Source organism: Phoenix dactylifera, unplaced genomic scaffold (genome assembly GCF_009389715.1).
Source record: "Phoenix dactylifera cultivar Barhee BC4 unplaced genomic scaffold, palm_55x_up_171113_PBpolish2nd_filt_p 000421F, whole genome shotgun sequence".
Lineage (NCBI taxonomy): Eukaryota > Viridiplantae > Streptophyta > Magnoliopsida > Arecales > Arecaceae > Phoenix > Phoenix dactylifera.
Window position 1 is genome coordinate 92,214 of NW_024067859.1, and position 27,002 is coordinate 119,215.

General features: G+C 41.2%; 1 protein-coding gene across 5 annotated transcripts in view; it reads right to left on the reverse strand.

Annotated features, from left to right (window-relative positions):
• LOC103720178 (serine/arginine-rich splicing factor SR34A-like) overlaps window positions 1-27,002 on the reverse strand; it is a 47,009-nt gene that overhangs the window by 16,505 nt on the left and 3,502 nt on the right. Inside the window, exons 2-10 of one of the 5 annotated variants that reach the window (XM_008809772.4) lie at window positions 26,406-26,633; window positions 26,141-26,251; window positions 19,051-19,116; window positions 18,902-18,976; window positions 18,715-18,826; window positions 18,318-18,364; window positions 18,183-18,240; window positions 14,974-15,023; window positions 14,835-14,891 (exon numbers count right to left, since the gene is read on the reverse strand). In XM_008809772.4, the coding sequence (XP_008807994.2) occupies window positions 14,835-14,891; window positions 14,974-15,023; window positions 18,183-18,240; window positions 18,318-18,364; window positions 18,715-18,826; window positions 18,902-18,976; window positions 19,051-19,116; window positions 26,141-26,251; window positions 26,406-26,438 (609 nt within the window). In that variant the 5' untranslated portion in view covers window positions 26,439-26,633. Of the gene's footprint in view, window positions 1-14,834; window positions 14,892-14,973; window positions 15,024-18,182; window positions 18,241-18,317; window positions 18,365-18,714; window positions 18,827-18,901; window positions 18,977-19,050; window positions 19,117-26,140; window positions 26,252-26,399; window positions 26,634-27,002 lie in introns of all 5 variants that reach the window. The other 4 variants (XM_008809771.4, XM_039118816.1, XM_008809773.3 and 1 more) reach the window with 4 other exon arrangements.

Sequence of the window (27,002 nt, forward strand, 5' to 3'; positions counted from 1 at the left end):
AAAGAAAAGATAAGGAATATAATTGTGCTTGTCTTTCCAGTTGTTACTCTATAGTTCCTTTATGGTAAACAGATGTTTTTGCATGTTTTTCAATGATATGGCCTGATTCCTGCATTAGAGGCAAATCTTCGGCATACTTTCCCCTTAGTTGTTGTTATTTAACTCTTCGAAGCATTAATCAATGTGGTACATATGGTTGTAGGGACTAAAAGAACTCCCAGTTGCCCACATCAAGATTGGGTGCAAGAGTGAGAAGTGGAGCTATCAAAAAAGCATACGTCAAAGTAACGAAAAGTATTACAAAACAATATAAATCTTCCTGCAACCATAGTAACAGGATTCAGCAAATTTTTTGAAAAATCCACAAAGATTTGCAAGGAGTTTACAGATGAAACCACAATTGGATGATCCTGTAAATAGTTTGGCGGTTTACAATCATGGAATTCACAAGAGATTCACAAATAAAATGAGAACTTTTGTAAAAACTTCAACTCCTAATGCTTGCAGTTATGGCCTCACGTGTTCAAGAGTGTAGGTGGGGGGTCATAGGGGTTTGAGCTATTAAATGTGGAAGGGTAAAAATTGTTCCAAATCTATCAATGGTATGTCCGATTATCTTTCATGTTCTCAAGTTCCCACTCTCAGCTTTCATGTTCTCAACTTCCAGACCTCTTAGCCCCCCTCGCCAAGGTTTGTTATACCAAACGATACCGTACCATATCAGGCATACCATAACATACCAAGCATACCATACTGTACTGGTACCGAACAGTATGCTAACCATACCGTACTGACACTTGGTATACACAATTGTATCATATCAAACCACGTACCGACCAATATAATAGGATGATACCGGTATATGAGGTCCGGTGTTGAGACAGCGAACCTTACCCCTTATCATTTCTAGTGTGGACACCAGTACCAGACCGCCTGTGACGCGGGTCTACGATCGTCACAGGAGGAGGGTCCAGCCACTCTCGTTATGGCTAGACTGTTTTGATGTTAGTTTATTTTATGTTATGTTGCTTGGGTATATGTACATATTGTTATGTTATGTTAGGGTCTTATTGGGATTAGTTTATTTGGAGGGACCTTTTTTGTATTTTGTAACCCTATATATGGGTCTGTGCATGTGTTGACTGGATAATGAATGTATATAACAAAAAAAATTGTTTCCCTTCTATTTTCTCCTCATCTCCCTTCTCTGTTCTTCTTCATCCTCTTCTCTCCTCTTTCCTCTCTCCTCTTTTTCTCCCACTCCTCTCACGAAGCAGTGCTGCATCAGTTTGGTGTCAGAGCTTTAACAGGCTTGCCACTGTGCTAAAGCCTCAGTCCCTTTTCTTTCTCTTCCACTGTTGCCACTGTTCTCTTCCTCTTTCGATTCTAGACAAAAAAAAAAACAAAACAGCTTCTGCTGCCTCCTTCCCCTCTCTCTCGGATCTCGCACCAGAAAAAAAAAAAAAAAGAGGAACCATTCTTCGTTGGCTGGTTCTCCCCGTTGTCGCACTTGAGCCCACCGCTGCCATCAGTCGCCGCCAGCAACCTCACAACGCCGCCGCACCCACTGATTTCTGCCGGCGAACGTCGACCCACAGAAGCTCCACCCTGGTGTATGGCGGAGCAGCGTCGGATTCCAAGATTCCGGTGGGCGCACGAGATCTATGCTGTACCCGAGCACCACGGATGCCGGAGCATGTTGACGGGCCACGTGCCACTCCCGTTGCCAAAAAGAGGAGCATCGCCTCTCTTTTTTCGTCTCTGTCCCTCAGACCTACAGTAGCAGCCGCCGGCCACCGCACACAGGAAGAGAGCTAGGAAGACACCACTAGTGAGAAGAGAACCAGTGTCGGAGCGGGTGACCGGTCGCCGGCCACCATCACTGGCCACCGAGATCCACCTGCAACCGCTAGCGAGAACTTCGGCACGATCGGCCGCCTGAGAACCACCAGCAACCGTGGGCGTCAATCTCGGCACGTTCACTTGAAACCGTCAGTGAGTTCAAGTTGGTTAACGGGTAGGCTCCAAACCGTTAACCCTCGTTCAGTAACCCAGATGCGTTTTCGGGATATTAAAAAAAAAAGAAAAAAAAAAAAGGTCACGTGACCTTCACGTGACTCCCGCACGTGACTTCCGCATGTGACAACCACAGGCGAAAGCACGTGACTTGCACGTGCTGTTCAAAAAAAAAAAAGCATACCTTTCGTCCCGACGAAGAACCCTAGATCTAGGGTTCCGCCGCCGTCGACGCATCGCCGCCACGCACGCTAAGTCGCCACTCTTGCCACCCTCGCCCCCACACTTCTGCAGCCTCTTCGCTGCTTCCCGTCACCTCCCCACCACCACCACCATGAACGCCCCCCATCCATCCCCCATCTCTCCTTCCTCCATCTTCCCGACCTCCCCACCACCTTTTTCCACCCCTTTTTCACCTCACTGGCAGGAGGATCGGAGGGTCCTGAACCCTCCTGAGCATCTTCTACCACCTCACGGCCAGTCGACATCCGGCTGTCCAACCGCCACCGCCTTCGCCCGAGTTTCACGACCACCCTTCCGCCGTTGAAGAACCACCCACCTCTTTCGTTTCTTCCGCTACCACCCCATCTCCCTTGCTCGCCACTGCCCTTTACTTTGGTTGCCGCCTTCCTTCTTCTCAAACCCATCCACCTCCCCGATCCCCCATCTCATCGCTCCATTCCCCTCTTCCCCTCCCCACTTCCACTCGTTCACGGGCCACCCTTTCATCAGGCCCGCGCCCGACTTTCCTCAGGCCCAAGCCCGAACGCCCTCCTCCCTTTGGACCTCGGCCCAGTGGCCTGACCCGACTTTGTCCACACGGACCAGCCCACAGGCCTGCCACGTCACTGCAGAGCCCACTGCAGCTTGCCCTTTTCCCTCCTTTCTTCGGACCACAGCCCAGCAGGTCAGATTTGCGCCGATTGGCGAGCTGGTTTGCCGCACTTGAATCGTCATCTTCCACCAGATCAAGTTTGCCCTTGATATTTTTGTTTGCTTTCATTTTGGCATCAAATAGTTGTTTTGTGCTTGGTGGCATATTCTGAATATCCAAACACACGCTCTCACACACCTCCACGCAACACACAGCAACCCTTGTGACAACCCTCTTTATTATTAATTGTAGAGCTAGTTATCGTTGGGGCCTACAAGGTTTCGTAACACCTGATAATCCACTGGACACCTACTCTACTTGACTGCGGCTACTTGTTGGCTTGCGTCCCTTTCTAGTTCCCAGTTTGGAGTATTTCTCTGTTCGAGCATAGTCTTGTGTTATATTGAGCATTCACCTTGCATCTTAATCATCTATGCATGCAATAGGTCTACTTCACATCAATATTATCATCCTATGATAGGATAGCATATAATTAAGTTTAATCTTCATATGCACCTTCGTAGTGGTCGTTCCTCTCACATTCCGACACCCAATTTACCATGGACGACCGCATCGAAGCCATACTAAAAGCTGTTGAAGACTTAACCACTAAATCCACTCATACCAATGCCCGCCTTGAGTCAGTTGAATCTTCCCTACATAGGCTCATAGAATCCAAAGAAGATAGTGCTGCCCACTTCCCCAATCTCGACTTCGATGAAACCCTAGCACCCCACGGCTCTGTTGGACAGGAAAATTTTGACACTGTACCCTTACCAGGACGTCATCATGCCTACCCATGCCCTAGAGGATCGGACACCATCCATAATGCTAACTGGGGTCATCGCTATATTGTGGAACCTAGACAGCCTCGTGACCATGAGGACGATGTGTTGAAGGGCATTCGTGTTGAGGCCCCCACCTTTGAAGGTCGCCTAGACCCAAAGGTCTTTTCAGACTGGACGCACAAAATGGACCACTTCTTTGAGTGGTATAATTTGTCTGAGGACAAGAAGGTCCGGTTTGCTAGGATGAAGCTAGTTGGTCGCCGCCAAACTTTTTGGCAAAGCACCGAACATTTGCTAGCTAGGAGACATCAACCCGCGATTATCGACTAGGTAGAGATGAAAGAAAAACTGAAAGAAAAATATCTGCCCTTTAGCTACCAAGATGATCTTCTCGATCGGTGGAATACCTTGCGACAAGGCAATCGGTCCGTTAGTGATTACATTGCCCAATTTGACGAATTTATGATGCGATGTAATGTGGAAGAAAATGAACGGATGGTCCTGAGCAGGTTTCGACGAGGTCTTAATGATGAGCTCAGGAAGGAACTCATCCTTCGAGAAATATCCACCCTCGACCAGGCATACGCATTCGCCCAGAACTATGAGCAGGTAACCAGGTCTACATTTGCTCGACGTCCTGACCATCGCGGACCACCCACCAGCACTTCCCCTTCAGGATCCCGACATTCGCTTGGGCCCACGCCTTCTAAACCTATTTCCTCCAATCCTACCTCTAACCGGGACAATAAGGGCAAGGGCATTCTTGGCGAAGCCCCAAAGGCAAGTTTTCGAATCCAATGCTTTAAGTGTCAGGGTTTTGGTCATGTCGCTTCTCAATGTGTGAACACCTCTCTTGTCATTGCAGCGCAAGAACAAGAGGATCAAGACGACGAAATTGAAGAACAAATCTATGAACCAAATTTAGACATCCATGATGTCGATGATAACCAAGAACGTACCGAAACTTTAGGATGCATCCAAACCACAACTCCATCGGTTGTGACTGAATCAACTCAATCTGCTATGAATGTAGTACGGTGTGCTCTCGCCCAACCCACAGAACAAGCTGACTGGAGGCGTACTTCGATCTTCCACACCTATCTTAAGTGCGGAGATAAGGACTGTAAAGTTATCATTGATAGCGGGAGCTGCATTAATGCAATATCATCAAATATTGTCTCTCGTTTGGGTTTGACTCCCGTTCTTCAGACCCGACCTTACAAGGTCTCCTGGATCGATACGTCTTCTATTCAAATCAAAGAACGGTGTCTCGTCCCAATTCAAATTCTTTCGTATAAAGACACCATCTGGTGTGATGTAATTCCGATGAACGTAGGTCACCTAATATTGGAAAGACCTTGGTTGTTCGACCTTGATGTCACCATCTTTGGTCGTTCTAATTCTTGTTCCTTCCTATTTGAGGGCAAGAGAATTAAACTTAATCTCCTACGGTCTAGGACACTTGACGAGGGCAAGAAAACAAGTGAGACAAAGGGCAAGGAACTCCATATCCTGAGTCTGTCCAAATTTGAACGGAAAGTCTCTAGTGATTCTATGGTGTATGCTTTACTTGTCTTCGAACACCAACTGCTTCCGCCAAGTGAGCTACCATCAGAAGTTCAGCTCATCCTTGAAGAGTTTTCTGAAATTTTTCCTGTGGACCTCCCGGATCACCTGCCGCCTTTGCGTGACATACAGCACGCTATTGATCTAGTTCCGGGAGCTACCTTGCCTAATCTACCCCACTATCGAATGAATCCTTCTGAGCATGCTGAGCTGCAACAGCAAATTAACGAGCTCATCCGAAAGGGGTTCATTCGTGAAAGTTTAAGTCCGTGTGCCATACCTGCACTCCTAACTCCAAAGAAAAATGGCACGTGGAGGATATGTGTCGACAGTCGGGCCATCAACCGAATCACGGTCAAATACCGTTTTTCCATCCCTCGCCTCGATGATATGTTGGATATGATGGCAGGCGCCACTATCTTCTCCAAAATTGATTTAAAAAGTGGGTATCATCAAATTCGGATCCGTCCAGATGATGAATGAAAAATGGCTTTTAAAACAAAAGCTGGCCTGTATGAGTGGTTGGTCATGCCTTTTGGCCTCTCGAATGCTCCTAGTACTTTTATGCGAGTGATGACACAAGTATTACGACCTTTCATGGGCAAATTTCTAGTCGTGTACTTTGATGATATCCTCATCTACAGCCAATCAAAGGAGCAACACTTCGATCATTTACGACTGGTATGTACAGCCCTGCGGAATGCCAAACTTTATGCTAACCTTAAGAAGTGTCCATTCTTTACTTCTTATGTCAACTTCCTCGGTTACATTGTCTCCTCCGAAGGTTTGTCCGCTGACCTTGATAAAGTCACTGCGATAGTCGAGTGGCCTGAACCTAAAACCCTCACCGAGGTTCGCAATTTTCATGGGCTTGCTACTTTTTACCGTTGTTTCATTAAGGGGTTTAGCACACTTATATCCCCAATCACTGATTGCCTAAAAAGGGGCGACTTCCAGTGGACTAGTGCTGCTGCTAATGCATTCCACGATGTCAAGAAGATGATGACAGAGGCGCCAGTTATGCGTTTGCCTGACTTCAGTAAGGCATTTGAAGTGGAGTGTGATGCATCTGGCCTTGGCATCGGTGGGGTGCTCAGTCAAGAACACCATCCCATAGCATACTTTAGTGAGAAGTTAAATGAGGCTAAGTAAAAATACTCTACCTATGATAAGAAATTTTATGCTGTAGTCCAGGCTCTCCGGTATTGGCGCCACTACCTCCTACCCAATGAATTCGTACTTTACTCCGATCATGAAGTTCTTCGCTACCTTAACTCCCAAAAGAAGTTGAAGAAGTTGGACACCAGTACCAGACCGCCTGTGACGCGGGTCTACGATCGTCGCAGGAGGGTCCAGACACTCTCGTTATGGCTGGACTGATTTTATGTTAGTTTATTTTATGTATTGTTATGTTGCTTGGGTATATGTACATATTGTTATGTTATGTTAGGGTCTTATTGGGATTAGTTTATTTGGAGGACCTTTTTGTATTTTGTAACCCTTTATATGGGTTTGTATTTTACTATTACTAAGGCTCGTATTGAAGTTGAATATTTTTGATGTAGGACAAGAAGAGAGAATTATAGTAATAGAGAAGAGAGACGAGAGGAGGGCAGGAGAGGGGCGGAGAGAAGAAACAAGATGGCCGAACTGGGCTTCAAACCTTCATTCATTTCCGAAAAAAAAAAAGAGCAAACAAATCTTTTCATCGAGCCTCTTTATAACTCAAACTTTACCTACAAGTTAATGAATTTTAGTCCTTTCAGGACTCTTTACAAAGATAAAACAAAATCCTTAATATAGCTATAAAGACAAGGGGAAGAGGGCAGTGGGGGTGGGGGTGGAGTCAATTGTAACTGACTGCTTAACTTGCCTAAATTGACTCCCGGACATCATAAAATTATGGAGTTAAATCTTATGAAACAACTTTAATTGGTTTTTATTAGATTTCAAAAAACCCTAATGATGTCAATCTAAATCCTACAACTGAAAAACTTTAAATCAGCAAACTTCAAGCTATTAAATGTGACAATTCAGTCCTACCTCAAGTCCCAAAACTCATGTACTTTTTATCCCTTTATAAAGATTTTTCTTGGATTAATAAAAAACTAATATTCTTCTTGAAGCTTAGGGTTTTTTTTGTAACATTGTAATTTGAAGAAATTTGATTATTTTATCGGTCATGATATGGAATTGTGAAAATTTAGTGAAGAATAATTTATTTTTCTTATTCCTAAGAAAATTCAAAATATTATGAACTATTCCCAAACTTTTTCTAGATTTGCCAATGAATTTTGAACCTTCCAATCATTTCAAATTGCTCCGAGTGCCAAATTTGTGACTTGCCCGCAAAGTCACAATTTGCTGTAAAGGTGTTTACGAAATGATCTATGATAAATAAAACAATTATTACTAAATTAAGGTTTATTTTGGTAAACCATGCGAGCAATAAAATTTGATTGATGGATCAGAAGTTAGGTGTGATTGGAAATGTAATGCAGCAAGAATAGAAAAGATTATAGCCAAGAATGTGTAAAAGTGAATTAAGAACGAAAAAAAGAAAAAATTACAGCAATACCCCTTCAACTTTTAGCGAGAAACACTTTGACCCCAAAACTTCAAATTTTTTTCAGTCAGACCCAAGACTTAATTTTTCATTCCAATGTGACCCAGTAGTCCATCTCTGTTAGGAACCGTCGACACGGGATCATCACGTGACATAGAATCAGGCCTCCTATTCTTTTAATGCCCTTCCTACCTGGATTAGAAGAGGGATATCAACCTAATCTCTCCATTCAATTCACTCAAACAACCTAACACAAGTTCTTCAAAAAGAAAAAAATCCCAAAACTAAAACCCACTGAATATCTTCAATACGAAAGACTAAATTTTCCCATCAACTCTCTGAACCATTGTGGAGATGAAACCCACAAAAATAATATTAAAACAAAAACCTCAACGGTGTCAGACCCACAATCGTTAGTGCTGCAGGTGAACTTGCTGGTTGTGGAGTTGGTGGAGAAGAGGGTGCAGCACTAGATATGGCCGGACCACTTGGCCGGCGCATCTGCGGCTCCAGATACAACCACATCGCCCTTATTACCCGGGAATTCAATTATTCTCTATCTTTATTTACTCAATCATTGCACATCCTCCACCATCTACATATAAAACTCATCACCCACTATGCCTTGCCTCTTTCTTCGATTCTCGCTGAGCCGCTTCAAAGAGGAGGGTCCAAGAACTCCACCAGGTATCATCCCCCAGTGCCCCGCACCTCTCCTCTCTCATTGCATTTTTTTTGGCTTTCTCCTGCTGCTAATCTTTGGATTGGTCTAGGACTTTGAGGGATTCCAATCTTCGGCTATGGCTTGAAAGAGGATCTTGAAGGAGCTGAAGGATCTCCAGAAGGATCCTCCTGCATCTTGCAGCAGGTATATCAGGTCTTGACTCCCACTTGTTATCTTTTATGCGATCTCTCTCTTTCCCTCTGATTCTAATGATTGGTCTGATCTGGCTTCCCTTTTCTTCTCTTTTTGATGATAAGGGAGGCAAATCCACCTGTCTTTTACTAAATGCTAGTTAAGAGATGATACAACAGTGGAGGAAAAAAACAGAGAAAAGGTTCTGTTGCTGTCCACCAGCAGGGATAGGCAGCCAAAAAAAAAGAAAATCAGAGGTCTATATACTACTCTGGTTTACAGAAAAGGAGAACGAAAAGGAGAACACAGCCCTCTGAAGAACAGTAGAGAAGAAGAAAGCATGCATTCAGTTGCTGGCTCAATTTAGAAGCAGATGATGACACCTCTCCAAGACCTGCAGGTGAGTTATGTTTCTCTTCTGACACCTCTCCGAGATCTAGATTCTGTTTCTCTTGTGAAATCCTTGAATTATGTGGAAATGAGAACTTTCGCTTAGGAAATAGTGTGATCTTTAATGTTATTTATCTTTTCATGCAATGGTCTTGTGATAGAATTCGACTGATAGGGAAAAACTATTTATTTTGGGCACAGTGCAATCTTTATTGCCAAATACTTCTCATGCAGTCAATGTTGTGTTCAAATTTGCTCAATGGGAAAATCGATTTCCTAATCATTTCATGCAGCCAAAGAACCAAACCTCCACATGCCAAAATTAATCCACCAACTAACCAAACCTCCAAAAAACAAAGAGCAGGGGGTTAGAGGAGTGTGGGTATACCGCTTAACAAGGTTCACCATCTCGATACTGGATCTCGTACCAGTACCATTCTATTACAGTGTCGGTACGTGGTGCGACATGAGTCGGCAAGGCATACTGAGTTCAATATGGTACCAATATGGTACAATACCAATCGATGCTGCAAACCTTCTGGCTTAAGGTTTGCTAATGTGAAGATTTGGCTCACTAGGTGGTGACAAGACCCAGGTGTCGTACCAAAAGAGGAATACAATAAAGGAGACCTCCCAGCCTGATCTCCTCCCCCTCATCGTCACCACCAAAACAAAGATAAGGAAGGTGGGTTCTTTCTCTGCAACAGGAGCTCCAAGATTGGTGCAGTGGGAGGAGATAGATGGTGGGCTCTTTTTTACCAAGTCAGGGATGTTTGTTTTCTATACAAGCCTTAAAGATTTATTACAAATGACATTTATTACAAGGCCTGGAGGAGGAGATGAGAGAGCTGAGAGGGATTAGCCGAGAGCCAGGCCGAGATTTTCCCCAAATTTTCTTTCTTCCATCAGTAATCCCCCGAGGGTAACTCAGTCATTTTCTACATGCCATTAATGGTGTTCGAACTCGGATGGGCGGCTAGACAACATTGCAACAAAAAAAAAAGTTTTGGTATCTAATTGAAAAAATTTGAAGTTTTGGGGTCAACTGTTTCTCACCCAAAGTTGAAAGGGTGTCGTCGTAATTTTCCCCCAAAAAAAACATTTGGGTTCAATATGCCTAAAAATTCTTCGATCCATATTATTCTCATACAATGGCAAAAATACCTACAAACCTTAATTGACCTTCTATACAAAATACCTAATAACCCTAACATCATAACCCTTCATCCCACAAGGTTTTATTAAATCTCAGGCCTCCAAGTTTATTAAAAGGTCACATGCAAGCAAGGATTGCCAAACCGGGCCATACCGCCCGGTTCAGGCAACACCAAGCCGACCCGGTCTCAGATCGGGTCGGTTCGCTATAGAAAAACGGTTTCGGCGGAGCCAGAACCTCAATAAACTGGCCGGAAATGGTAATTTTTAGCCAGTACTGGCCAGAACCAGACTCGCTGCAAACCGGTCGGTTCGCACTGAGTCCGGAGCTATTGCCACAGTGGATGCTATGGCAATAATTGCCATGCCTTACTTAGCACCCGCTGTGGTTGTGGCCTAGTGTTCGGCTTTTTCCAAACTTATGAAACTAGTTCTCTTTCCAAAAAATCCAGAAACAACACTGATTCAGGCTATTAAAAGGAAGAGCCAAGGCTAGATAAGGTGTGCTTTCTTTCTCCTATCTTCTTCCATTTTTTAAAAAACTTTGAAAAAATAGCTCAAAAATTGCAAAATAAAAGATCACGCCAAATTTTTCGATTTGGGCTTAATTTTTTTATATGTTGTAGATCTATAGACGATGTATATGCTGACATCAAAATTTTTAACTTTCAGATTATATATTTTTTAAAAATTATAAATATATTTTTGAATTAAAAAATATTTTTTAAAAAAATAAAAAAATAAAAAAAATGTAAAATCAGAAACGTATTTAGAGGCCTGCAAGCTACTCTATATAAAAATTTAGTGTCCATTCACTCAAGTTTTTATGCTCATGCGCACAGTAACCTAAAAGAAATAAGTAACCTTTTATGCATACCCGAGGGCCATTATTAGGTTCTATATAGGTCTGAGCTGAAATTAATTTTTTAAAATATTATTATTAATATCAAAAATTATTTAAAATATATAATTAATATCAAAAATTATGAAAAATTAGTAGTATGTATTACATAATTCAGAAGTAATTTCTAAGGTAGAAATCATAAATTTATGATATATAAACATTTTTTTAAACTAAAAATTATTAAAAATATATAAATAAATACATAAATAAAAAAATTAGGGTTATATATTAGATAAATCAGATGTATTTTTGAGGTAAAAAAATTATTGTCCTGATATTAATAATTTGCTAATTTTAAATAATTGATAAACTGGCGAACTTGATCGACCTGATGTAAGAATGAAATCATCAAGGAAAAAGGATCCACAACGTGATATTGACTGAGAACATGGGCGAATGCTCTCGAGCCAGCACCAATGGCAGTGCAACTGGTGCAACCAAGAGTTCCGGAGAGGGATAACCAAGTTGAAGCAGCACTTACTGGTGGTCACTCCGATGTACCTATGGGCCACAAATGCCCATTGAAGGTTCGGCTGCTGATGAAAAAGAACCTCGTTGATTTCAAAGAAACGAAGAAGAGGGCTGCCAAGAAGAAGGCGGAGGTGGAATGCCGAGCGGCAGAGCCACCTTTCTATCACTCTAGAGAGTCAGAGGAGGTGTCCGCTCCAGATGACGAGGCACAAATCCAAGCTGCCATGCAGGCGAGCCTGGATGATCAGTGGCAGCAGGAGGTGGCCAGGCATAGGGCTCGATTTGGGCCCTTATTCTACGAGTCGGACTCCGGTTCTCGAGCAGCAGAGCATATCCAAAATTCACGAAAACCTCCTCAGTCAAAGAGGGTGCCAGTAGAGGCAGTGGCTGGATTGCATCTATGCTGGAGGCTTTTAGTAAAAAAAAGTTATCCAAAGAGATACCACCAACAGTAGCAATCCATGATTTAAATCTGCATTCCTTCTCCAGCAGAGATTCGAAGCAACAGAGGGTTGACTCAATGCCAAAGAAGAATAAGAAGAAGGATATATGACGAGCTATTGGATCCTGGTTCTACTTTAGCCACATTCCAGCAAATGTGGCAGACAATACGTACTATCGGTCTGCCATTTCCGCCATAGAGCATGTCGGTTCTGATGTAGATGTTCTAGGCCCGAAGAAAATTTACATTCTAGGCCCGAAGAAAATTTACAGTGAGCTTCTTGGCAGCAATAAAGAGGAACTCGAGAAATGGATTGCCTCCTACAAGAGCAAGTGGCCCGCATATAGACTAACTGTGATGTGTGATAGTTGGACCAGTCCTACCAAGCGGAGCATTAACTTTCTGACATACTGTGATACGAAGACTTTCTTCCACAAATCGGTTAATGCTTTTGATCAGGTGCGCGACTCCATGTACATCCTCAAACTTATGGAGGAGGTGATTGATCGAGTAGGAGAGAAAAATGTCGTGCAGGCCATCACTGATAATGGTTCACAATATAAGGTCATCGGAGGATATTGATGGAGCCGAATGGTTAGAATAACCCAATCAGTGTATTTTTTAGTTTGTGTTTGTCCATGAGGCCCACTGATTTGATAGAAAAAATAGTGATATTTGAGTGTGCCAAGAAACTTATTGGCTGACGAAGAGGATGACAAGTTAAATAACAGGTAAGTAGGTGTGTGGGCATTCCACCGACATTAGAGCAACAGAAAAAATGGTGATCAAAGGGAGGATACGAGAGTAGAGTGGGTCCAAGTGTCTTAACATGCAAGGACTTTCGCCACCATCATACCACCATTCGAAGAAGATGGATTTGGATAGGGATGGGGGTGTAGCCTGGGCTACAATAATAGAAATCTAAATTAACACTATTCTTAAGCTTGACTGGTTAGATAAGCTAAGATAAAATAGAATTCATTAATAAGTTAAATGTCAAGAGATCCTTTTTTTTCAGATCACAATTTAATATCAATAAGTGGTTCCCCTTAACTGGTAAGATTGGTGCTATTATGCATCTCAGATACTTATCCTCACTATTATGTGCCACATGGCCTACTATCACCATACATGATAGGTAGTGCTACCTCACCTCTTATGTCATGAGCAGTGGAAAGTTGGAAAAGTTGGAAACCATTACTTACTATGAACACTTGTCCTTACTATTGTGTACCACATAAGCCACTATTCCCATATATGATAAGTAGTTTGACCGCTCCTATGCATAGTTGGTTGTAACCATTGGCCAACCACCACTAAGGCTTTGTCCTAGGCCAAAAACTCTTGCTCCCTAGGGTGTATAGTCTGTATACAATATTCACTTGATCTGCGCCCTTGATGTTTCAGCCTGCATCTCCCTTAATGTATCGGTCTCTTGATTGCAGTCGATCTAGATGTGGTGTAAACAATATTCCCATCCCATCAGTCGACAATCAGGAGGTTAACAGAATGTATCTGACACCACATCTATCGGCCTAATTTTAGACTTGGATATCTTTCAACTTGGCCGATTTGAAGAACCGGCTATCCGACTTCTCTTGGATGCACAACACCATTGCTTTAGTGGCCGAAGAAGTTGGCCATGCAACATCCCAAAAGGAAGAATTCGAGCTTGACACAACGAAGCCAAACCCTACAAAAGCTCCTATGACAACCTTCAGCCTAAAGTTGCATCCACCAAATAGTTGATCACTTCTCTCGAGGCTCAACTAGTAGATGCTGGCATCATGTTGACAAGGTTGAAGGTAAATTTGGCCAAGGAGAGAGCACATGAAGTGAAGTTGCAGGCTCTAGTTGAAGCATGTGCCTGGCTCTAAGACTACATATCTCAATTCCCTTCCCTCCTGGCCAAGATAGCCAAAGCTAACGAATTAGCCGAGTAGTCATAACGTGAATGGGAGCACATTAAGGACATAGGAGTTTGTAGACCCCTTTCAAATTGTAACACTTTGCACAAGGATGTACTTCGGCCATAAAAGTAATGGACGACCTTTAGCAACCATCATGTGGATTTTATTATACTACTATTTTAATTTATTTACAATTTCCACTTCTAGATCTAACGAACCATCCGCGGATATTGATGCCTGATAGAGGAGCATTTCATCCATAATCCACATGTGGGTCTCCAGTTATATGCCTCCCCCAACATATACACTCGGAACACACATCAAATGGAAAAACACTAGAGGCATGCATTGGTAAGGTTGCCCCCTAGCCCTGATGACACAGATAGCCGGTTCTATGAGGCCATTGTAATTTTTCCCCCTATTCCTTTGCGAGGGATCATCGGTTCCTATCGACGTATATTCACCAACTTCACTAGTAATTTTCTGCTAATGACCGCAACTTATGACTTCAAACACTGTCCAAGTACGGACTGAAGTATCAGTTGTTGGTTCGGTGTGTTGTAGCCCTACACTTGCAGGCAAAATTTCCACATTACCTCGATTTATAAATCCCAGAAGCCTTGCAATATACATCCACAGAAAAATTTAAATATCTTTCTTTACCATTAGTGATGGTTGACATTAAGTTGCAAGTTGATAAACTGCAGCTGGGAAAACCTCATATTAACCCAATAAAAAAAAAACTCCTTAAAATATACCACATATTGCCTAAACTCTATGATTATCCTCCTCTTATCAGAATTTTGAAAATACTAGAATACTAAGTTATGCTTTATAAAACAAATGAATGTCACTTACTTTTAAGAAATTATATCCACAGTACTAAGAGAACTTACCCGAATATAGGACGTCGAGAAGGGATTTCGGAACTCAGAATCATCAAGCTTCCGAATCTGATAATAATCAACAAATACATTATGTATCACAAAAGATGTGGCAAGTAGAAAAGGAAAAATAACAGAAACTGATGCTTACAGCATACTTCATGTCGTCATAATTAGTATAATCAACCAAACCCATGGTGCCTAAAATAGCAAGGGAAAAATCTAAGTCAGCAAGTCCATAATTAGAGACATAAATTCAACAGGTGAACTATAGGCAAAACAGTAAGCATGGAAAGCGTTCCAAACAGAGCATGTGATGCATGAAAGTTGTAGTAGAAAGTTTCATAAGAATACAATATCTAGAAGTAGAGATAGTTCATCAAGTAAACAATAAGCAAAGGAGAAATCAGGGAATGCATCTTAAACAGGAAATATAATGCATGAGAGCTGCAGTAGAAAGTTTCTATTAATTGGGTTGAATAATAACTCCATTTTTCTACTTGTAGCTTCAATGGCAATATCTATTCTCGCTATGATCCATTTACAAAACTATCTTCCTCATGTATAGGTGTTTGTTGGTTGAACTAAATGTGATATCAGCTTCCATATGTATGCTTCTCGTTTCACAAATGCAAATAGTAGGCATGTAAGCTTGCAATAATGACACAAAGTTTTAGCTCAGGCATAAACTATCTTAGCTATTAATTTTATTCTGATATGTCCGGAGTCAAACTGACCTATAAATCTTTTTCAAATACCTCAAACTTTAGAACAAGACATGCCATACCGTACCAAAACCGGGCAATATGGGGCGCACTATATTGTACAGATTCAATACCCATACACGGTATGGAGGGCGTACTGACACTTGGTATGCTGAACTAACCCCCATAATAGACGTACCGACACAGTAACAAGGTAGCACCAGTACAGGGCCTGGTACCAAGACATTGTACCTTACTTTATAAGGTCATTTGGGTATATTAACACAATTTTACGTGGTTTCAAGTATTTTAACTACATAGGTGCCAAAGGCTAAGCTAGATCTAGCTGTTACTGTTCCCGTAGGATGCTAAATTAGTATCTAAAGTTGATTATAATACTCTATAAAAAAGCAGGAAGGTAGCTTCAATAATTGCAGAAGTTGATGCTTCCAAAGAGCATCAACAAATTAAGCAGAATTAGGTCAAGGAATGTAATAAATACTCAGTATTTTCAAAATTTCTGCTTAGTATAGTTAAAAATTGGTCATCACCATCAAATCAGGCTATTATCTTGAGGACATAAATCCTCACCAATCAGGTAATTCCAAACATCTTTAAAAAAAGATATGGTTTCTTTCAATTCAAACTATGAACAGCCACCAATAAATGAAACATAGAACTTAACAGGACAAACTCAGAGTTTTAAAAATATAAGAGATATTTCAGAAGAACCTAAAAATAAAGTGTGTAAATCTGTCAACATTATATCTGCTCCCTAAAAATCATAAGGGATATATAAAACCGACCTCTATAAAAAAAAGGGTTTTAATGATTTTTTTTTTCTTTTCAAATACTGGATCAGGAAAGAAAGAAAGCCACAGGATATTGAAATTACAAAATCTTGTCTAAGGTTAACAAAATTTAAACAAATCGTCAAATCAAACCTTACATGGAAAAGTGTTATGTAAGGTAACACATCTTAGCCCCCACCAAAAAATGAGACTGTCAAACAAAGAGTTTACAATAGGTTGAGGAGCTCAAATTCTGGCTTTATTTCTAAAGCATCAAAGTAAAGCTACATTCAGGATCACATCAAATATTTTAAAAGCAGCCATGGAATTCAGGTGGTTGGTATATCGCATAGACAATTGTTATCTGAGAAATATTAAAAGGCAATAAGGTTTATTAAGATAGACAGACAGAAATAAGTGAAGAATAAAAAAAGGAAGCCATTAAGAAATAAGAAAAATTAAGCATAAATGTCACACTTATATGAGAGCCTATTTCAGTACAGCATGATATGTTAGATTCAAAATAAAAATAAAAATATAAACAACTGCTGTACTCTATGCTTAAATTTCAAGTAGTCTTCTAATGCAACAAGCAATTTGACCAAATATCAAATGTAGTGGAGAAGAGAAAAACAAGCAATTTGACCAAATATCAAATGTAGAGGAGAGGAGAAAAATATGTATCACTAGCACATGGCCCAGGCCACATATGCAAGCCAATTAGGCTGATGAAAATGCCCATGACCCACTATGTTACCTGCCCCCACATGGAAATTGCCTTTGCCCAAAACAGTGCAGTCAAATGACTGCATCTGCATATGCGGCTGATAAACCATATTTTAAAACAATGGTTGCGATGTACATGAAGGCAATCACTTTGGATAGATTGATCATTATATAGACCATACAGCATGAGGGAGAGAAAATTATCCAAGACCTGAATACAGAAACTAAAGTTGCATTTGGCATCATTTTCACTTTCTTTTTATTTCCTAGTTTCAAAGATAGGAAACACATTTTGTTTTTACTTTATTTTAAAAGTTTAAGAAATTGTAAAGATGTTTCATATAGTCAACTATTTTTTTTTTCTCTAGACACAGAAAAAATCCCTCTTCCATACTTGGGCAGCTGCAGTGGCCAATGGTGAGAAAAGCAGCAGTCGTGGTGACTGTCCCATGGTGGAAAGGGTATCGAGGTGGATTTTTTTGAAGTCCGTTTGAAAACTTCAGTTCTCTGTTTTTAAAAGAAAAAAAAAGGTGAAAGCAAGATATTTTTTGCTTCCACTTTTTCAGAAATCATCAGAATTGTTTTTTCAGAACAGAAAATAGGAAACCAGTACCAAACATGTCTTCAAAGTCACTTTCAATATTTTTATTTTAAAAAGAAAACAACGAAAAAAGTAATGCCAAATAAGCCCCTTTATTTGAGGAAACAGAAGCTAAATATATTACAACATGAACTCATAGGATTTGCATCCCATGAAGTACTTTCACCATGACATGGCTGACGAGTTTCAAGAACATATTCTTATCATGGTGAGGAATCCAGGCCTTGAGCTTCACTCTTATCATTATGAGCAGTCACTTCTGAAAAGGAGATGTACCAACAAATGAATAGCATTATCTCCACCAGCAACAGGTTGTGCACGTAGGTGTGCAAATGAATGCAGAAGCACATGCGCATACAAGCACACATTCACACAATTTTAGAATCATAGGACAAAACTAATCAAGTTAATATGATGATCAGGCATCATTGATATCTTTACTGCAAGCCAATCATCATCATTCCTTGCTTTAAGATTTATTGCTTTAAGAATTAAACCAAAACCAAACAACAAATCGTGATAGTTGTAAAAGGCCTACCATCACCATCCCGGAAAACTTGAGCAAAACAAACATCCCCAGCCTTTCTCATATGATCCTAAGAATAGAAAAGGTTAGAAACAACAAGCTCGGAAAGGGGAAAAAATTAATAATTTTAGTAGGAGGTGCTCACACCTTTAAATCTTGCCATGAAGCAGAAGAAGGAAGCCCACGAACAACAACTGCAAAAGTTAAAAAATATTGAGAGCATGATATGCCATATGTACCAAATTGGGCAGTACGGGACAATTCCGTATCGTACCGGTTTGGTACCAGTATACGGTATAGAGGGTGTACCGATACTTGGTATACCAACCCGTCCTCCATACAGGGCATACCAATACAGTAACAAGGTGGCACCGGTATGGAGCCCGATACCAAGACGACGTACCTTGGTTAAGAGTTTAAAATTCAGTTCCACAAAAATAATAACTACCCATTTATTGTCGTGTTTATCAAAGCATATACAGCTATAATAACAGGAAATGAGAACTTCATTAAAATAAGATAAAATTCGATTTCTTGCAAGCACCTCGATATTCAGAACGGTGTGAAACTCCATATTTACTGCCCCTCCCACTTCCATAACCATTGCTCCGTCCAATTGAAGATGACTGCCCTCTGCCCCCATGGGCTAGCTCAACCTGCAGGCAAAACCCAAGAAGGATCAAATCGCTGGTGGTATAATGATCACAAAGACAAAAAATAGTCTCATTTACCCTCAAACGGTGGCCATCAAAATTATAGCCATCACGACCCCGAATTGCATTATCAGCATCTCTAGAACTTTCAAACTGTAGAATAACAAATTAAACACAAAGCAAGAAATAATTGCTGAAAGGTCTGAATGTTAAGTAATAGAGTTTACCTCAACAAAACAATAACCAGGCGGCCGAGGTGGGTTCTTTAATTCAATTTCCACTATGCGACCATACTGCAATCAGAATATAACAAGATATCAAAGGTACAAGCAGCCGTAAATTCCACGAAGTACAAACGTTAATAAGTTGCATGTTCCGAGAGAGGAAGAACAGGTCTTTATGACTGCTGGCACTTATACATATCATACATAACAGAATAGCTACTTGAGCATTCAAAAGATTGAGTTAAAGCACGTCTTCAGAAGTCTTCACCTCATAAAGCAATTATGCAATACAGGTTATATACTGGAGCACCAACATCATTTGGTTTGAGTCATGCAGCTTTCTACATTGGCTTCTCCCCTGATGAGAGATAACACAATCTACCACTCACTTTTCATATTTCATGGTATTTGAGCCCCAAATCATCGGACTCGATTATTTTTAGGAAAACCCCAATAGAATCAATCATTGTGATGAAGAAGCACCATGGTAACTTTTGTTACTGTCATTGATAAGTAGAGAAGCCAATGAGGGTTACATAATTCCTTCATGGTTATTTATGTTAAACTATCAATGATGTCTATGAAAGGCAGTGAGTGTTATAATGTCCTACCTAATACACCTAATACCCTAACAAACCAAATGTAATACCAACCTAACCAAATAAATGTAAAAGCAGGCTAGCCAAGAACTAAGAGGAATCTGTTGGGCACCCACTTGGCAGCCAGCCTGCGTACAAGTCCAAGACTAGGCAGTTCAACCCTAAGCCCTTTTAAAATAGTGTTGGGCTATAGTTTTTGTTTCTTATTTGTATGTGTAAGGCCCATATTCAAGGTCTAGATGAAAGATTTAAATCCTAAGGATCGGTATTGTAATAGTAGCAGGCCATTATGGAACGATCGTTGATAAAAGGGCAATATGCAAGGTTCGTTGTCTCGGAACCGGACCTCGTACCGGTGCCACACTAGCATAGTGTCGAACGATATGATACGGAGGTTTTTTTGGCGTATCGTGTCAGTACGCCACCCATATCGGATACCGATGTTGAGCTGGTACGATACTGTATGCCTTGTACTGCTCGATTCGGGCCGATTTGGATCCAAACCCGACCCGACTTGGACCCGGACCCGACCCGACCCGGTTGAAGGGTCTGGGTCCAAAATTAGGACCCGAACAAAAAATCGGGTCAAATCGAGATCACCCAGGACCCAACCCGACCCAACCCATTTGCACCCCTATGAGTGACACATCATGATATAGGCCCGATTTGCCTAATATCACTCTGCAACTCGGCACCTTTGTGCAAATTCCATAGCTTTGTCCCACAAGCCAATTACCACCTAGCAAAGTTCCTTCATGCCACAACAAAACCACTGTGACCCCAATCCACAAACCACCATGTTTCCCTTTAGGAATACATGGACCAAAATCACAAGACACAGCCATGCAACGCCACATCTATGCATGAGGCTAAGGCAAACCATCTTCTAGTGTCACTCAGCCGAAGCACTAAGTCTACATGCCTCGCAGTCCCCCAAAGCCATGGCTGATCGTGCAAGTTCGAGCCCTCCCCGATTCCACAATTCAAGCTTCCCCACAAGCTCTCAGGCCACAATCATGGTCTTGCTCCTCAGTGTGCCTACCCTTTCCATGGCCATACTGCTCGACAATATTCATGATCTATTCGCATATCCCTGTGCACTATCACAACCCTCAAGGTCCAGTCCATACCGCCCAACATTTTTTGTCCATGCTCGCATACATTGCGCACTGCCATGGCACGAGCATCCAAGTCTGTCCATCAGGTAAATATATTTGGTTGACAAATCCTTGCACCACACTATCCTCTCCTCAGCACGACCCTCTTAGTCGTCATTCATCCTTGGCCTAGCTCCAAGGCACAATATCAGACCGGTATTCGTTCAGCCACACTCATTCTCCATGGCTGATTGGCTCCCATGGATGCCCACAAGACATCACACCCTATAATGCTCACAAGATTGGCCTATCGGGGTAGGTCAAATCATTCCTCAACTAGTCTCCTATCACTTCTACACTCCATCATAGAGATCAAGAATGCACAAGGTAGCCCGGACAACTCCATAAGACCCAACCTCATGGAAATCCTCTTCGCACAATGTGGCCAACTTGTCCGACCAGCACTACCCCAAATGCCTCCGCACAAGACCCTCCGAGCACAGCACCTACTTGCCCTGCAATCATGACATGGCCGGCATGTGTCCCACGGGCCTGAGAGAGTCAAAAATGTCCAAAACACCACACCCCTCCTCAAATCTGTAAGGAATCCTCAAGCATCCCCAAAACTTGGTAGTCTGCCACCAATGCCAAATATCAAGCTTCCTGCGTCCCTCGATATCATGCCATGACCATGCTACGCCGCAACAATTGCTCCTCTCAATACCCCAACAAGGCATCCGCTAGATGGTGACCCCAGGGGTTTCAAGTATCAACGAGTAGTGGCAAGCCAATATGGTACTACTCAGTGTCCGTCGAGCCGACCGAACCGGCGTACCGGTGGCCTCCGATGCCAAACCGAAACCACAAAAAAAAAAATGACTGACGCGTGCGCACGTCCGCGTTTTAGCCACAGAGTGGCAATAAATGCCCACGCGGGCCGCGTGGGCTCACGCTCGTGAGCGGTGCCGCGTGGGCTCGCTACCCTGCGCAAGAAACCGCACGCAGGCACCGAAAAACAGTGCGAGCGCGGGGAACTGCGTTGGACCGAGGTTCCCTACGCGTGGAATCGCGCGCAGGCACGAGCGATTCCCCGCTCGTGCCCGCGCACGCAGCCCCGCGCGGGCCCGAGCGATTCCCCGCTTGCGCCCGCGCGCGGAAAGATTTTTTTCTTTTCTTTTCCCTTCCCTTCTTCCTCCTTCTCGAACTCTCTCTCCTCTCCTTTCTTCCCCTCTCTCCTCCTCTCTTCTCCTCTCTTTCCCCCCTTCTCCTACGAGCAAGGAATGAACCGTTGAGAGGGCCACATGCGCGTCGGGGTGCTCGGGAGTGGGTCAGCCCGAGGTACATCAAACTATCTTCTTCTTCTTTTCTTCTTCTTCTCTTCTTCTTCTCCTCTTCTTCCTCTGCTTCTTCTTCTTTCCTCCGCTTATTTCCTCTTCTTTCTTCCTCTTCTCCTCTTTCTCTTCTTTCTTCTTCCCCACTCGGTTCCGGCCCCGAACCATTTTATGTGGTTGTACCGTACTGGTGGGGGTCAATGCCGGTACGGTACGTGCTACAGCAGACCATGGTACGACTATTGATACAAGGGCAGTACGCCCTGACATACCATGGTTATAAATGAGACAAAAAGAATGTACCGAGTGTTACGGAGTCAATGCACCTTAGTGTGTCTTGTAAGAGCCACACAACATGATACAAGCTTGACTTGCCTAAAATCACTCCTGTTGGTTCATGATCAAATAATGTATACCAGCCATTACAAGACAAATAAACACTCAATTTCAACCTTGGGTAGGCTCTTTCTAAGTTAAGGATTACACCTCACCACTAGCACATAGGAGCTCTCAATGAACTCTTGCAAGTTGGTTTGCCTATTTTAAGCCGGCAATCTTCACTAATCCAGAATTTTTTATCGAATTCATCTGTTTTTGTGTGACCCACCACCTCTTGTTAGTTCTCGATTTTGCCCCATTGGGCCTATTCCATTTAACTTGTAATTGTTATTCAAAGAAAGGAGAAGAAAACAAGGTAAAAGTTTTGCACAATTTTCAATTCTGGAAACAATCCAATATATAAAATGGATAAATTTTTTATATATAGGTGGTAAATAAAACAACAGAAGAACTAAAAAAAGTAAGAACAAGCAATTTTCATATACATACCTATAAACTATCCCTCAAATTCACGATCAATCATACATCAAAAGCTTGCCTAGGAAAGAGAATCTAATAACAATTTACAGAGGATATAAGTAGTAAAAAAAGACTCCAAGCAAGGTTTACATAAAGTAAAAAAAGAATCATGCAGAGTTTGGTACACTCAAAAAGTCAAAATATTGAATTGCTGAAAAACAAAAAAGTACTCTGGTTGTCTTAGTGACAAGGACTAAGAGTGTCAAAAAAGACACCATTGTCAAGGCAATGGAGCAAAACAAATTTCTTGTAAGTGTAAGCCCTAGATCAAGATCCGTAATCTCAGTACCAGATACCATAGCGGTCCTTATTGGTTTGGTACGGTACGGTGCACCTCTATGCCAAAATAGCTCTTTTACCCATTTTCTCAATTTTCATCTTGATACGTCTCGGTACGGACCGGTATGCACCCCAATACATACCTCGATATGCCTAGGTACAAGTCGGTACACCTCGATACGGGCAGTACGAAACTTGTACCGACTTGAATATGTGTTTCGTACTGGTTTTCTTCCGGTACAATGCAGTATACCTCATATCAGGTGGTATGGCAGACCTTGCTCTGAATCATACTTCATCTCAGCTCTCTTCCTCATGTTCCAAGACAGAGGCTCAGCTCTCTTCCTCATGTTCCAAGACAGAGGATAAAGCCCAAGAAAGATACAGAAGACGGCAAGGAGAAGCAAACTGTAAAACATCAAGCTAGCATGCATCAAAAAGGGCTCAAAGTTGAAGTACCAAATAAGACCAAAGGGACTGTTTGTTGTGGTCCTATAATATAGATAGCAGAGGTTACAAATAGAAGCATCTGAGTAGTTCATCCTAGAATTACAAACCGCATCGCCATATGTACTCTAGGCAATGTCATGGCAAGAGATTGAGAAACAGTACACATTGTCAACAAGCAACTGCAATGTGTACGTTAAAACAAAAACTTGTCTTTGCCAAGCCAAAGCTTCAAATGAAGCTTTATGAAAAAGCGATCCAAGCATCTATAAAGTGAGCATGAAATGATGTCAATCATTTACTTATGCTGACAAAACAGATATTTTCAAAATTATGGGTCCGCTTAAGTCTGAGGAAATAACAACAAAATCCAACGTGCATATCAAATTAATGTTGATGATATTTCTAACGAGTTTAATATGATGTGGGTGATCTCTATATTAATCATGTCATCCATCCATATGATAAAATGGGGAGAATAAAACAAAAGGCAGCATGATTACACTAGTCTTAGTTCACTCTGACTGTAAAGACATCTGGACTACATTTTCTTGAATAAGACCAAGGAGGCCGTTTAGTATCAAGAATTGCTAGACACAAACAAGTTATTTGGAAGGGGAAGACTACAGGAAGGCTACACCAAAGAATTATGAAGATCACTCTGAAGAGAGGCATTCTTCGCATATAACAAAAAGGCCACCATAGAAGATCACAAACAACAAGAACAATTGTGGATGGTAGTTATCCTAGAAAAGGCAAGATCAAAGGTCTAATAGTACATATTTTACTTTCTGATGAAGCCATAAACTATTAATCAAGCATTATGCCACCCCACCGAACCATCATATTCCTATTTAAGATATATTTGCAATTTTCCAAGTTTAGACGGAATGATTTTTCAAATGTGTAAGCTAGGGAACAAAAAGAGTCAGCAATAGGCTCCAACAATAAGCTACCATAAGATACCTCCAGACTGTGCAGTTATACATCAGTAACAGAAATCCACTTTGGTGATCTTGTCCTCATGAGCAGGATAGCAAAACTTGAGGGAGAGAAAGTGAAGCAGGATTGCATCCATGGAGACGTAGAGAATCAGCATGTTTATGAGTAACTAGCTGGATAAAGCATGGTCTTTTGGTATAAATACAAGAACTGGAAATTTTGAAAACAGAAAGGTCAGTCAAAATGCCATTGATGGAAACAAGATTACCATCCATGGAAAGATAATTGAAACAGCAGACAAAATAGCATAAGAGGGTAGATGCTCAAAAGCAGTAACATCTCAGGGACCCATGAATGATGCTCCATAGGCATCAAACTGATAGATTGCACACCCAACATTTAGTCTAGAAAGATGTACATAGTGCACACAGCTATGTATTTGGTTCAATTAGCAGGAGGAAGAAAAAGAAAACAGATTAACAACCAAATACGCAGATGAGAACAAAGAATCTAGTAACATAGATGATAAAGAAGAGAGCTAACAGCAGTTACTCTGGATGCATATAATTGATAAGATACACCAATGTTACAACTGCTAGGAGACAGGAGGTTGGAACAGTTTAGCAGCAAGAAAAGATTGGGTGGTCTCGAGGATGTAATAACTACTATTAAAACCCATTTTTTAGATGGATAACAATAATGTCTATAATAACAATGACTGACAGTTAGTACTTATTGCTTATTACCCATACCTAATACCAACAATTATATAATAATTAATATTTTAACATTACTAATACTTGTACAGAACCTACCTGAAAAGCTGAAACCATTATCAATTCTAACCATCAGCTTCCCCTGCTCAAGCATATATAAGAGTGGTCCATATATACGGGCCTTAGAATGCTAAGCAAGCTCACATATTAGTTGTACAATCTTGACCATGCAATATATGCGGCCGCACAATGCTACATGGAATGCCTTTTCAATCCATTTGCAATATGACTGCATATAGTAACTGTGCATAGGCAATGAGGTACAATCAAGGGACGCATGCTGGCACATATGCAGCAGTATGCACAACATGTTAAAACACTAATGAATCATTATATCAAACTATTAATAACCAAAGTTTATAAGTTTCAATAAATCATCCTATTTAATCTTTGTAACAATTCAGTGTCCTGATTAGAATGATGTTTCATCATCCCTTAGAACTCAGCATGATAGGCTTGTAAATCTATCATTTTTTTAAATCTGTTAGTCTGCTCATCAGATACTCTTCACAGACAAATAAATAAATAAAGTAGATAAGAACCATAGAGGATACTACACAGATACATGTGGTTATAACCACATAATGTGGTATTTAAATGTAGGCAGTCAACAAAGATACCGTTATTATAACACAGCTAGCAAAGCTGCATCCAATGAAAGATCGAAAATTTATATAAAGTAAATCTGGAGAGATGCATCACTAAAATGAGAACATAGTACAAGCAAAATTTAAAGACTAGAGAAAAGTTTGACCAATACAAACCTTGTAAAATAAATCTTCAATTTCTGATTCTCGTGTATCTATAGGAAGGTTGCCAACATAGATGGTACGACTTAAATGACCACTCATTATTGACTCAATAGATAGTAGAGCCTGAACAAGGAGAAAAGATAAACCATTAAAAACATGATCTCTTAACAAAACTACATTTCATCTTCAATCCAATTCTAACGGTGGCCAGTTCATAACAGCATGGATCTTGCGTGATGACTAAAAAATGAAGAAAAGTCAAAACTGTGACCCAAACCAAGAATGGTGCTCCACCAGCTCCATTGCTCATATCCACCAAAAGGCTCCACAGCTATAAATAATTGAAAAAATAAGTTGAAAAAATCATCCACTTTATCAAGGTGCAGAGTAGAGCTCCTCTTTACATGCCAGAACCTCTACCAAAATTCCTACTACTCCACTGACTTCTCCCACTCTCTACAGTCCTACTGACAGCTGCAAAGCTCCTATTTCCAGCATCTTTCATCTAGCATAAAGGAAGTGTGCGTGTTACAAGATGCATAAAATTTACAAAAGATCTATTGATTTACCTTGTTTAGATTTCTTCACAACAGCATTGAGAGAAACAAGACCTGGAATATGCGTGAACTACAAAACTTGGATTACCTCAACTCTAGTTGTGTTGATGAACAATGAAATCATAATAGTTGGAGGGATGATAGAAACAATATCCAAATGCTACCTTTCTCGAATGTCTACAAGGTTGACAATTAATTGAAACCATATTGCAGATCTCATTGCTATTTGTACCCTCATATAAATTTCAGATAGTCAAGACATTATGAGATATAATCAAAAATTTAAAAAAGAAGAAACCATAGCCATATTGTCAGAC